The 13,899-nt window shown below is 48.0% G+C and overlaps 1 protein-coding gene across 3 annotated transcripts in view; it reads right to left on the bottom strand.

Annotated features, from left to right (window-relative positions):
• Window positions 1–1,136: 1,136 nt before the first annotated feature.
• The window catches only part of LOC105494067 (autocrine motility factor receptor), a 56,987-nt gene continuing 44,224 nt past the window's right edge, over window positions 1,137–13,899 (bottom strand). For all 3 annotated transcript variants that reach the window (XM_011762172.2, XM_011762173.2, XM_071084561.1), the window contains exons 11-14: window positions 8,017–8,151; window positions 6,264–6,347; window positions 3,083–3,267; window positions 1,137–2,211 (exon numbers count right to left, since the gene is read on the bottom strand). In XM_011762172.2, coding sequence (XP_011760474.1) covers window positions 2,064–2,211; window positions 3,083–3,267; window positions 6,264–6,347; window positions 8,017–8,151 — 552 coding nt within the window. In that variant the 3' untranslated portion in view covers window positions 1,137–2,063. The remainder of the gene's footprint in view (window positions 2,212–3,082; window positions 3,268–6,263; window positions 6,348–8,016; window positions 8,152–13,899) is intronic.

The following is a 13,899-nucleotide window of genomic DNA, read 5'->3' on the forward strand; positions in this document are numbered from 1 at the left end:
GGGGCTGGGTGTGAGGACCATCTGCCTGACCCTGCAGTTAGCCAGGGCAGCAAAAGGGGTCCTGGGAGGGGAAGCCCCAGCATAACTGCCACTACCCTCAGCACCTGTCCCGGATGCCCCCAGGAAGTGGTGAAATCCTTAAGTATCCAGGTGTAAAATGGAGGACAGACTGAGGACTTCACTTCTTGGATCATTTTAAGCTACTTAATAAGCCCCTGCTCTAAATACTGTGGTTTGGCTGTTTTGTAATGTGTCAAGACCCTCTAAAATTGATCCAAATAATTTTGTCTTCTCACACATCAGAAACATGTGAATATGTGGAATTAGTGGCACCTATAATGGGTGCAATGTGTAAAGCATAACGTAATTCGAGGAGAGTAAAATAATCTTCTGTTACCCACTTACCTGAAAAAAAATGATATAAATACAAGGGGAAGAAAAATGCAGTTCTGCCTCCTCCACATATACTACTAGGAAAAATAAAAGTTCCCAATTCAAAAACATGGGAAAAACCCTCCAACCAAAATAGTACACACAAAATCCAAATCAAAATGGGGTTTAACGTTGGCACCTCTGGAAAGAGATGCCTTAGCTTCCAGCCACACACATCAGTAGAGTTTGCTTTTTATTATTATTACTGTTGTTTTACAATAAAAACAAATAGCTATGGTCTCAGCAAAACAAAATTTTTTTTAAAAAAAATCACAGAAATTTACTAACAGCATTTCAAGGTAAGGCTTTTGAAAGATTTATTGAAATAAATTATCTTTGCCTAAAAATTTACCTATCACGTTTTTCAATTACTTTTCAACATTCTAAAAACTTTCAGTTATGTAAAATACATTTAAACTTTGCCAATAATTGTAGATAATACTGGATTCTTCCCAAAAGGACTACCACAAAACAAAGCTTTCAAACAGTTCAAAAAAAAAAAAAAAAAAAAGTAATCCAGTGGGGCATAAAACTGAAGTCTGCAACCTAAGACTGCACGGTTCAAATCCTTAAAGTTAAACATGTGAAGAATTTGAAGAGATTTGGGACCTGGGCCTGCTCCAAGGCATGTAGGTTCACACCTTACCTTCTCTGCTGAATTAAACCAGGAAGAACACAGCTAGGAAAACGCAGTGCTCCCAGGATGAAAGATACAAAAGTTCTCTTTTATTTCTTTAATAAAGCCCTTCGAGGTTTACTCTCCCATCTTGCAAGGCCCACATCTTGTTCAAGGACCAAACCCACAGGCTTTAGCATTGCCTAATGTACTTGACCAGTGAATGAAAACCATAAACCAAAGCTTGCTGCTTAACCACTCCGCAGGTCCAGAGGGGACAAGGAAATGCTGAGAGGGGAGGGAACCCATGGGGCACACTCATGAGATGCAGGAGCACCAGAGTTCGCGGAAATCAAGCCGGCTTTGGACTGGGGGATCAGAAAGTCCCAGATACAGTGGGACAGAAAGGGGTGATTTTGTCACACCCTGCAGCCCTGGGCTTTCCCCTCCTCTGCTCCAGGTATTGAACCAAGAGTTATTTTTCCAAGACGCCCTGCTGGCTCAGGGGTGCCTGAGCCCGTGGGCCTGGCCTCTGGCACAGTCTACGTGCTTCCACAACAAGGACAGCGGTTTGATAACAGATGTTACCCCATGATGTGGGGGCGGGCTCACACTGTGCGTCTCCCCGACACTCTTCCCACTGGATGTGGTGCTCAGGACACCTGCATTTGTGGGATGTACACACGAGGCAGGAATTGAAGTTGCCTGCTGCAGGCAGGCGACTGCTCACTTCCTCCTGATCATCCCCTACCCCAAGCAGTCCAGTCAACACCAGAAGAGATCATGCCTAGAGTTAAAATTTGCAGTGTTTCTAAGGGGAAGAGAAATGTCACATAGAAAGTATTATAAAGAAGGATTAAATTTGTCAGCTGTCCAAACACTATAAGACCACATGCTTTATACAGCGGCAATGCAGTCAAGCCCGCTTCTCCACACAGCGGGCAGAACTGGGACAGGCCTCCTCCGGTCGGTTGGGCACAGGGCGCAGGAGGCAGCTGAGGAAGGCAAGGGAGCGCTAGGAGGTCTGCTGCTTCTGAAGCCTCCGTTCCGCGGCGGCAGCCAGCATCCTTCGACGCAGGGTCACCGGGTCAGAGGACGCACCTTCCGAGGGAAGGAAGCTCTCTGAGGCCGCATCATCTTCAGAACTTTTGTTCAAGAAACGTCTAGAAAAAAACAGAAGTTTTTTTCTGTCTCATGGGAGAGATGGATTGCTGTGGAACACAGCCAGAAGGCTGATTTCACATCTCCCCACGTCCAGGCACCTTCATGAAGCTGTCACTCAGCACCACCTCATGACCAAGACATCCAGCCCCCAACAGATGGGAGCTAGTTCTCTCTGCACCAGGGAGGAACCCTTCAGTGCTGCTCCGTGCTGTCTCTCCGTGCCCTTCCCCTCTACCCACAGACACAGCACAGAACCCTCACAATCACAGGGTCTGCCAGGGCCCAAACCCACTCGATGAACACAGTACTGGCCCTGTCCTCAAGAGCTGGAACAAAACCCCCTCTATCTACAGGATACACCTGCCGCAGCTGCCACCAACCATGGGGGTGTGACGCACAGATGCTCCATGTGTGTTCATAATGCTCGGCTGAAAGGCAGAGTGGTCAAGAGGGAGGACACCTGGGAGGCAGACGCCAGGGCCAGGCCAGGGCTAACCTCTCCGGCCTCCACTTCTTCAGCTCTGTGTCGGCCGAATGGGTTAACAGAGATCCCTCTTAGAGCTGTGAAAATGATTCATATAAAGGGCTTAGAATAGGTTGGCACACAAGTGCTCCCTTGGCAAGCGTGGCCAAAGGGGTCCACAGGAGATAACTGAGAGTACCAGCATCAGAGGTAGACCAGTAGGGGCCAGTGTTACCAGATGCTCTGGATTTTTCAAGACAGGCTTGAAATCTGAGTTTTAGGTTGGCATGTAATGGCTTTTCACTGTTGGCATCTGTTTAAAAAGAGAAGACGTGGGCCTGCCAACGGCCTTCAGCCACTGGTTTTTGACCTGGATTATGCCAAGCGGGGCTGGAGAAGCGACTCACTTGCGAGCTTGCTGGAGGAGCTCGTCCTTACGCTGCACCAGCATGCGCTGTCTCTCATCAGCAGACTTGGAGAAGCGGCTCCCACGAGCCTCAAAGTCTTCCACCTCACTGGGCTCCACTTCCACCTCGCCAAAGTCCAGCGTCTCCTCCAGGCGAGGACTGAGGTCCAGTGGCACACGCTCGGTCTGGACATGGGGCAGGAAGCAAGGAGGCAGCTGTGAGCACAGGCCTCCCTCCTAAGCAGGTTCCTCACCTACAGCGCACCCTAGACAAGGCAGTTCTGGATGCAAAGAGAAGGCTGCTGCCAAGCAGGGAGGCAGAAACTAGGAACCACAAGCTACAGCTAATGGAGCAGCAGCTTCCCTGAGGGCAGGCCTGCTGCCTATAGCTTGAGTAGTACTAAGAACAGGACCTGACTCACACAGAATGTTCAGTATCAGAGGGATAAGGAAATGATTTCCAGCATGAAAAACTTAAGCACCTTCAACCTGCACTCTCAGAATATGCTACCAACACGACAACTGTGAGTTTACATCCTGGGAATTTTCTGTTCACTTCTACTAATTGCTCAAAAATGTAAACCAGTCTTATCAAATCTTCTGCACAAATTTTATATCCTCAATTGACTCTGAAAACAGAGGTAAAAAGGAAAACTGCTAAGCATCTATTTATTTATTTATTTACAGAGCGGGTCTCACTCTGTCACCCAGGCTGGAGTGCAGTGGCACAATCTCGGCTCACCACAGCCTCAACCTCCCCAGGCTCAGGTGATCCTCCCAACTTAGCCTCCCAAGTAGCTGGGACCACAGGCTCATGCCACCACATCTGGCTAATTTTTGTACTTTTTGTAGAGACAGGGTTTTGCTTTGTTGCCCAGGCTGGTCTCAAAGTACTGGGCTCAGGCAATCTACCTGCCTCAGCCTCCCAAAGTGCTGGGATTGCAGGTGTGAGCCACTGTGCCCAGCCCTAAGGATCTTTTGAAAAGAGACAGGATAGATTATATGGTTCCTTGGCTTTGGTTGAAGCTCCAAAGTCCACAACAATGCCCAGGCACCCCCGCGTCCTAGCAGGTGCCTGACCATCTGCGCTGCTCATGCTCCCAGATGCAGCCCTGGGCTGGCCAGGGTCAGCCCATCGCCTGCTGCTAGGCTGTGACAGAGCGGAGGTGGGTGCAGCTGAGAGGTAGGCTGTTTTACTTCAGAGTCCCTGCTGGAGCTACCCTCATTTTTTCCTGCCTTCAGCTAAGCTTGAGAGTGAACTTCAAGAGAACCACTCGTATCCCCTAGAGTCAAAGGACGGGGGACCTGGTGGCTGCCCACACTTGACAAATCCACAGAAAGAAACTGGCAGAAGTCAATAAAAACACAGCAGGTGGGGAGCTGTGACGGGAGCACGCTTGCCCTTCCACTGACAACAGACAACACTGTGTGTGTTCTGGAGCTTGGAAAGGCCTCCTACACAACGGAACCAACCTAAGGTTGTTGAAAACAACTCTGCCCTAAGGACCACTTGGAGAGTAATGGGACCCCCATGAGGGTGGGAGTGGTCATCAATAGCCAGCCCAGGGTCAAAGGAGGAGTTTCTGGGGCCAGAGAGGGACAGGGGGATAGTTGGCAGAACATGTACACACACACACAGACACAAATAGTTGGCACATGTATGTACGTACATACACACACGCACACACGCTGGGGTCTCACTGTCCTATCCTATCCTTCTCCTCTAAGCCTGACCCTAGGACAGGTTAGAAAGAACGGTGAGTGAGGAGGTGAGGAGATGTGAGAAGGACAAGAGCCGCCCACTGCGGCCCCTGCTCTGTGCAGCTGCATGCCTAAGACCAGCCTGAGCGGGGCAGGGCAGAGATTAGAACAGAGGGAGAGTGGAAGGGCTTACTTGGCTACAGTGAGGTTTCTGTTAACTGTTACTCAAGGACTTTTTCTTCACAAATGACCAAAAATGTTGCACAGCAAGGTTTCTTGTGAAACACATACTTTCCTCTATTTTATATATATATATAAAATCCAGAAATCTTCATGCTAACTCTAGAAGCAGAGGTGGAAAATCAAGACAGGGACTGAATGTGCTGTACCCACAGATGCCCCCAAGTCCACCCAGCATCCATATCTCAGCTTCACCAGCTATCCAAAAACTGGAAATGTAGACATGGACCCCCTTCCTTAGAAGTCATGCACCATTTCACAAATGATGCATAATCCAATTACAGATGTGGATATGAAAATCTTAAGCCAGTAGTGTTTACTGGCCTAGTAGTGTTTACTGTTTCCTATCTGTAAAACACGAGAGGTGAAAGCTTGTGTCACTCACCAGTGCTTCTAGAGGAGACCTTGCGCACCCCGGTAAGGAAGGCAGCACCACCCTAGACCCAAGCCAGTGTGCAGGAAAGCCCTGCACGGCGCCAACACAGAAAGGCCAAGGCGGGGTTGTTCAGTTTTTATTTGTGGTCGCATAAGCAAGTGCTCTGACAGTATGGTAACTGAGGAAGCAAAGGGAATCACAGAAGAGGAGTGGGATCCAGGACCACAGATGTAGGGAGGAGGGCGCAGGTGGGGGTTGGGGGAGGTGGCGCCTCGACCCTGCTGCTTGGAGTTAGGGTGGCCACCTCAAGGCACCCAAAGTGGGCCAACAGACAGATCTGGTTCTCAAGAAAGCCAGGCTTCCCCCAGCCCCACCCAGCCTCAGGCAGTCTCAGTTTTGCAAAATGCAGGGAAGTATCTGGAAATCCTGAGTTTGACAAGTGAGGTGGGGGGAGGGCATCTCAATGGCCTCGGCTCCCTGGAGAGCTTGCCCTAGGCCATCCCCATCTGGGTTTAGATGGGTCCAGGCACCCTCAAGGTCCTCAGCCCAGCTTCCTTCTGTCCTTCCACCGGCTCTCACTCAGGCTCAAGGTGGCAGGGCTGGCCCAGGGGAAGACAACCCCCTTCTCCTCCAGCATGAGGGCAATCCCCAGGCAATGGCTGCCAGCTCTGGGTGGAAACAGGCCACACCACGAGCACAGCCTGACTGGCTGCCCTTCATTATTGGGGCGGATACAGCACAGTTTCTTCTGTACTCTTGCCCTAAGCCTTGCAAGCATCAGGACTGAGGAAGAACCACTGCCGGGACTGGACCACATTCCGCCTCCACAGCTCCATGAACTCTCTCACTAGAGTGCGGGTCTTACCTGAGCAGAAGTTTCTTCCTCTTCCTGGTCACTGCTTGGCCTTTCCACGGGACTGTTCAATGCAGGTCTGATGCTATCTGACCGCTGGAAGAAAAACAGCACCACAAACAATCCAGAGTCACTCAGAAATCAAATCACAGACTCAGCGAAACCCTGGTGTGCAGAGGGAGCTGTGGTACCCAACCCAGCCTGTAACTCTAAGGAAGTCTACAGCACCACAGAAATTAAAATGCCATAAAGATTAAAAGCAAGACAAAGGAGCCTGGGGCCTAACCTAGAGTTCCAAGTCTTAGAGTCAGCAACTGGCCCCACAATTAGTTTGCTTTTGAGTAACAGTAATTAGACAACAAAAACAATGATAACAGCAGAGAACACAGACTGAACACGTAACTTCAGCATGGCACCAAGGAAAACTGGGACACAACTGTCTCATCTATCTTCGCATCCTATGAAACAGGTGCTGCTGTTACTGTCCTTCTAGCCAGTTAAAGATCTCACACAATGCTGCAGACACTCTGGGGACCGGCCAGTAAGGTCTCACCACCTCAGTGCTGGCTGGCCAGTGTCTGTATTTCATTGCCTGAGGACTTTCTGTGGCTGTATGAGGTAGTTCAGCCACCCCCAGAGGCAGACCTCAGCCAGTGAGGGAGAGAATTCCTCTGTGAAGACACCAGCTCCTCATCTCCTGCGAGGGATATGTTCTGCACTGGATCCCAGAGGCCCCAAATGGGAAGGAGCTTCAGCTACCCACAGTGGTAACCTGCTTGATAACAAACCCGTTACTGGCCACCCTCCCCTCCCCAGCTCACATCCCTACACACAACCTGTGATCCCTGGGACCACTTCCCAAACTAACTACGTGCATTCAAATCCTTGCCCCAGAGTCTGCCTTCGGGGAAACCCACAGCCAACAGCCAGGTCAAAGAGCTGAGAACTGGGAACCACATCTAATATCTCAGCCCATGTGACTGAGTCTATGCTGTTTCTTCTTCAAAGAGTCTCAGGTTTTAGAATTTTATTAATAGATTTCCACATATTTTTACATATTAAAATTGAATAATCTGGGGTAGATTATTCCCTGGTCATATGCAAATTCCATGGTCCTGCCAGAAGGCTCATCTATATTAATACTTCTTATGCTCATCAAAGTAGAGATCTGACCTTTTTAAAAATCAAAAATACCACCTCAGATAGATGAATGGTAGCTAGTGGAACACCAAACCAGTGTGCAAAGCCAACTAGGGACAAATGGCACAGCTCCTAGAGCAGGGGGTTGGCAAACTGCAGCCTGAAGGTCAAGTTCACTACTCTACTCTACTTACTTATAAATGAGCACAGTCTTGCTCATTTACTTAAATACTATCCACGGCTGCTGTATAGTACTATGACAGCAGAGTTGAGAAGCGACAAAGATTGTGTGGCCTGAAATGCCTAAAATATTTATTACCTGCCCTTTAAAGAAAAAAATGTTGCCAATCCTTGTCCAATAGGAACCAACACTATGACTTCCTGGACTGGCAAGGGCAGGCTGGTTTGGAGTATATATTTGAATAACAAGCTACTCAAATACTCACCTTATCTTTGATGTGTCTGTTCTCAGTTATTCATTAGGCAAAGTTAAGAGAGTTGATAGAAACCATTCATTAAGTCATAAATGATATTGAGCTGTTAAGTAACTAAAACAGTTAACCTACAGTATTCAATCTTTGTGAAGATAGAATCCATTTATCATGCTTTAAAACCCCAGTTTTACCTGTGTAGGAAAAGGTACTTGAATCCGTCCTTCTAAAATGTTGTCTGTTGTTATTTCAACTGAGCGTGTCAGCTGGAGGTCCTGCAGCACTAGATGGTATGGAACCTGGGGAAACATCTCTTGAATCTGATGAGCCTATAGGAATACAAATACAGAGTCCACAGAAACGTTCACTGTCAACAGTTGCTCACTGAAGTCACAGTGTCTGGCAGGCTTTGGGCAGTGAATGTGGCATCATGCCCTGAAAACACAGGTAAGGGAGCCACCTTTATTCGGTAGGTTACCTTCACACTGTAGTCTCTTTAGTATTTTTCCAGGAAGCCAAACAGGCAAGTGTGGACAGCATCAATTTCAACATAAGAAGAGCACAGAAAACCAACTGGATCCCAAGAGAGGCTCGGCTAGAATATTCTAGTTTTAAAAAGTGTTCATTTTAACTACCATTCGAACCAGCAATCCCACTACTGAGTATATACCCAAAGGGAAAGAAACCATTATATATAGCCGGGCGCGGTGGCTCACTCCTGTAATCCCAGCACTTTGGAAGGCTGAGGCGGGTGGATCACCTGAGGTCGAGAGTTCAAGACCAGCCTGACTAACATGGAGAAACCCCGTCTCTCCTAAAAATACAAAATTAGCCAGTCATGGTGGCGCATGCCTGTAATCCCAGCTACTCGGGAGGCTGAAGCAGGAGAATCGCTTGAACCCAGGAGGCGGAGGTTGCGGTGAGCCGAGATCATGCCATTGCACTCCAGCCTGGGCAAAAAGAGCGAAACTCTCAAAAAAAAAAAAAAAAGAAAAGAAATCATTATATATGAAAGATACATGTGCTCATATGTTTATTGCAGCACTATTCACAGTAGCAAAAATATAGAATCAACCTAAGCATCCTTCAACACAGGATTTGATAAAGAAAATGAGGCACATATATACCACGGAATATTACTCAGCCATAAAAAAAAAAACAAAATCGTATCTTTTGCAGCAACACTGATGAAACTGGAGGCCATTATTCTCAGTGAAATAACTCACGAACATAAAGTCAAATACCGTATGTTCTTATAAGTGGGAGCTAAACAATGAGTATGCATGGCCATCAAGAGTGGAATGACAGACATTGCACTATGAAAGGTGGGAGGGTGGGGGGGTACGAGGGGAGGGTTGGAAAACTACCTATTGGGTACAATGTTCACTCTTCAGGTGAGGTAACACTACAAGTCCAGACTTCACCACTGCGCAATACATGCATGTAAGAAACCTGCACTTGTAACCTGTAAATATAGCAAATAAATAAATGTTTTAAAGTATTCATTTTAAAGCTCAAAATATCTTGGGTATAAAAATGTGTTTTCCTTTAAGATATAATTTCTAAAGGGAAAAAACTTCTGATACACACAGCATGGATAAAATTCAAATACATTATATTAGGTGAAAGAGGTCTGACTCAAAAGCCAGGCGTATGATTCCATTTATATGGCATCTGGAAACAGGTAAAATTATGGGGAAAGAAACTTGATAAGTGGTTGCCAGGGGCTGAGGGTCGGGGAAGGAAGTGGTTGCCAGGGGCTGAGGGTCAGGAAAGGAAGTGGTTGCCAGGGGCTGAGGGTCAGGAAAGGAAGTGGTTGCCAGGGGCTGAGGGTGGGGGAAGGAGGTGACTACAAAAGTGTGTCCGGAATTGGTGGGTTCTCGGTCTCAGTGACTTCAAGAATGAAGCTGTGGACCCTCACGGTGAGTGTTACAGTTCTTAAAGATGGTGTGTCCAGTGTTTGTTCCTTCAGATGTTAAGTGCTGATTTGTGTATTTATAAACCCTGAGCTAGACACAGAGTGCTGATTGGTGCGTTTACAATGCTTTAGCTAGACACAGAGTGCTAGACAGAAAAGTTCTCCAAGTCCCCACTTGGTTAGCCAAATACAGAGTACCGATTGGTGTATTTACAAACCCTGAGCTAGACACAGAGTGCTGATTGGTGCGTTTATGATCCCTTAGCTAGACATAAAAGTTCTCCAAGTCCCCACTATCCTCGGGAATCTAGCTGGCTTCACCTAGTGGATCCAGCAGCGGGGCCAGAGGCGGAGCTGCCTGCCAGTCCCGCGCCGTGCACCCACACTCCTCAGCCCCTGGGCAGTTGATGGGACTGAGCGGGGCGGAGCAGGGGGCGGCTCGGCAGTGCGGGAGCCCACCGCGGGGATGGAGGGCGGGTTCGGGCATGACGGGCTGCAGGTCTCGCCCTGCGGGGAGGCAGCTGACGCAGAGTCCTGCCCTGCAGGGAGGCAGCTGACGCCCGGGGAGAATTCGAGTGCAGCCCCGGCAGACCGGCACTGCTGGGGGACCTGGCGCACTCTCTGCAGCTGCTGGCCCAGGTGCTAAGCCCCTCACTGCCAGGGGCCGGCGGCGCCGGCCGGCCACTCCAAGTGCGGGGCCCGCTGAGCCCACGCCCACCCGGAACTCGTGCTGGCCCATGAGCACTGTGAGCAGCCCCAGTTCCCGCATGCACCTCTCCCTCCACACCTCTCCGCAAGCAGAGGGAGCCGGCTCCGGCCTCGACCAGCCCAGAGAGGGGCTCCCACAGTGCCGTGGCGTGCTGAAGGGCTCCTCAAGCGCCACCAGAGTGGACGCCAAGGCCGAGGAGGCGCCAAGAGTGAGGGCTGCTAGCCATTGTCACCTCTCAAAAGGACACTGTGTAGTTTTGGAGGGTGAGGATCAAACTGTTCTATATCTTATGATGATAGATACACAATTACGTGTTGAACTGGATGTTAAAAAGGGTAAATTTTTACTCTATTTCAATTATGCCTCAAAAAAAAAAAATTATAGAGAATGCAAATTCCTTATATTGCCCTGGAGCTGTAGTTTTCAAACTGTACTCTGGAGACATCTCAGAGTTTACGTAGGGCTCTAGGGTGGGTGTATGTGTAGGGAGAGCAGGCATAGGCCTGGCCACACCACCATACTTTCATTCAAGCAGCTCTGGATTTTTTTCCCACATATGTAAATTAATTCTATAAATGTTTACATTCAAGGTTTTATTTTTGGAAAGGTTCTAATAACTAAAACAAAAAACAGGAAGAAAAAAATAATCGCCTTAGAGGCACAATAAAGTCCCCCTGAGGTATTAGCTCCTAGGAACGTGTTGTTCTGACTGTAGAAGGAGCAGGGAGTATGTCAACGTCAGGACCTTGAAGGAAAAGGTCGGCACCAAATTCTGCTTAGAGCTCTTGCTGGGGGTGGAATGTTGGCAAGATAAGCAGTGCCCAGGGCCCCCAGGGCCTCCTCGTTCCTGCAGTCGGCTTGTTTATGTAAACATGAGTTGATCATTATTTTCCCAGGTCAGGTCAAACCTAACTGGGCAAGAGTCCATAAAAACCTCTAAAATCAGATAAAATTTCTCTTTATTCTTAAACAGCTTCTCCTTCATTTCCCAAATAAAAAATGCCTAAGATCCATTTTACTAGACCAAAGCTTTTCTACCAGAAAATCCAGCAAGTTAATTATTAGATCTTAATAAAAAATGCATGGTTCCAGTAAATTAGTTGTACCAAAAATAGTCCACTCCAAACCATCACAGAACTGGAGGAAGAACAGCCAGAGCCTGCCTGAGAATTCTAAACAACTCCAAGAATGGAATTCTGATTCCTAGGAGGGTTGCACACCCTTGAAGTCTGACTTTGTAAAGGAGGCAGGTGGGGTGGTCCAGCTGCAGAGCTTCAACAACTGCCTGGCCCCAAAGAACCCCCACAATGCCTGCCATGAGCCCAGCAGTAGCTGCACTGGGCTACCAAACTCCCAGGCCACCTATGCATACCAAGATGTCACCCTCACTCTCTGCTGACAGCCCAGCTGAGGTTTAAGGAGAAAGAGGAACCAGAAGAGTCATGCTTCCTTCTTTTATTATGGCCCCAAACAGATAAGATTCGCCATCTTAACCATTTGTCAAGTGTAAGTGAGCCCTCAGTACCACTATATAGGTGAGTTTCACAGGCTGATTCAGCCAGCCCTGGATCAAGTGTTACGTTGTTACTGACATGTACCGTATAGTTAGGCCGAGGATGGCTGTGTCTGTACTGAACACGCACAGGCTTTCTTGTCATTATTTCCTAAACAATGCAGTGTGTAACAGCCATTTACAGAGCATTTACATTGTATTAGGTATTAGAAGTAGTCTAGAGATGACTCAAAATATATGGAAGATGTATGCAGGTTATATGCAAAGAGTATCCCTCTCCCCTCGCCTTTTTTTTTTTTTTTTTACCTTAAACTATTAAGGGTTAAAGTGTCCCATCTTATATCAGAGACTTGAGCATCCATGGATTTTGGTATCTGAAGGAGGGGGTCCTAGAACCAATCCCCAGATATCAAGGGATGACTACATAGTGTGGCAGTGTTAATCACAGGCACATAGCTGTGCAACAGATCTGAACTTTTTTATCTTGCAAAACTGAAACTATATCTAAGGGAAACACTCCTATTTCACCTCACCCCAGCCCTCCTGCAGTCATCATTCTGCTGTCTGTAAGCGTTTTATGTGGTATTTGTCTTTTTGTGGTAGACTTATTTCATGCAGCATAATGTCCTCCAGGTTCATTCATGCTGCAGTATGCAAGAGGATTCCCTTCCTTTTGAAGTCTGAGTACTATTCCACTGTACAGGTTTGCCATATCTTCCTTATCCATCCATCTCCAGCAGACATTTCAGTTGCTTCCACCCCTTGGCTGTGAGCCACGCCTTCTTTTTAAACCAAATCTCAAAACGCCTGTAGCTAGATATCCATCCTTCCTCACAACCCTCTCTCCTGCTCAGCTCCCCACCCTAGCCTAGCTTGTTCTTTCAGTTGACTCTTCTACTTGTTCTGTCCCATCAATCTCTACCCCTCTGGTGATCATTCCTATGCACATACCAGACATACTTTCGAATCTACCCTTAAAAAAAAAACAGCCGGACACAGTGGCTCACGCCTGTAATCCCAGCACTTTGGGAGGCCGAGCCAGGTGGATCACTTGACGTCAGGAGTTCGAGACCATCCTGGCCAACATGGTGAAACCTCCATCTCTACTAAAATACAGAAAATTAGCCAGGTGTGATGGTGCACGCCTGTAGTCCCAGCTACTCAGGAGGCTAAGGCAGGGGAATTGCTTGAACCAGAGGTTGCAGTGAGCCAAGATCCCACCACTGCCCTCCAACCTGGCGAAAGAGTGAGACTCAGTCTTAAAAAAAAAAAAGGTGGGGGGGGGGGGCGTGGAGGAAAACCTGACTTGTAACTGACAAATTGCTACAGACTCAGTGTAACAACTCTGAGAGGTAAAAATTCCAGGGCACTCAGGCCGAGGGAGCTCCCCTGTAATACCGTGAGATTCGGTGCCAACAGTGATCCTACAAGCATCCCCTCCTGCTTCCAGCACAGGGAAGGGAAAAAGCACCTCAGTGAAATCAGCCAGGACACTCTGTTCTTAACAACGTCTGCCCTCAGGAGAAACTACTCAACCAGAACCTCATCTGCTGGGGTCTGATTAGAGCTGCACCCACCAGAGGGAACTCCAGTCCGCTCGAGCTATCCTGTCCCACAGGAGGAGGGAAACCGGAGAAGTAGGTTGAAGTTCACAGTCCAGAGCACAGGCTCACTAAAGGATGGAGCTCTAATCCCAGGACTACAGAATACTTCTTTCCCTCCCCCGACACCTACATCACGACAGGCCTGTTCACCACAGTCCCTTTTACACAGTACATCGTGTTCAACTATCATGAAAAAATTATAAGGCATACTAAAATGCAAAAAACACAATTTGAAGAGGCAGAGCAAGCATCAGAGCCACACAGAGCAGAGATGCTGAAATTAACAGACTGGGAATTTAAAACTATGATTAATATGCAAAGAGCACTAATGGA

Source organism: Macaca nemestrina, chromosome 18 (assembly GCF_043159975.1).
Source record: "Macaca nemestrina isolate mMacNem1 chromosome 18, mMacNem.hap1, whole genome shotgun sequence".
NCBI classification, from domain to species: Eukaryota; Metazoa; Chordata; class Mammalia; order Primates; family Cercopithecidae; genus Macaca; species Macaca nemestrina.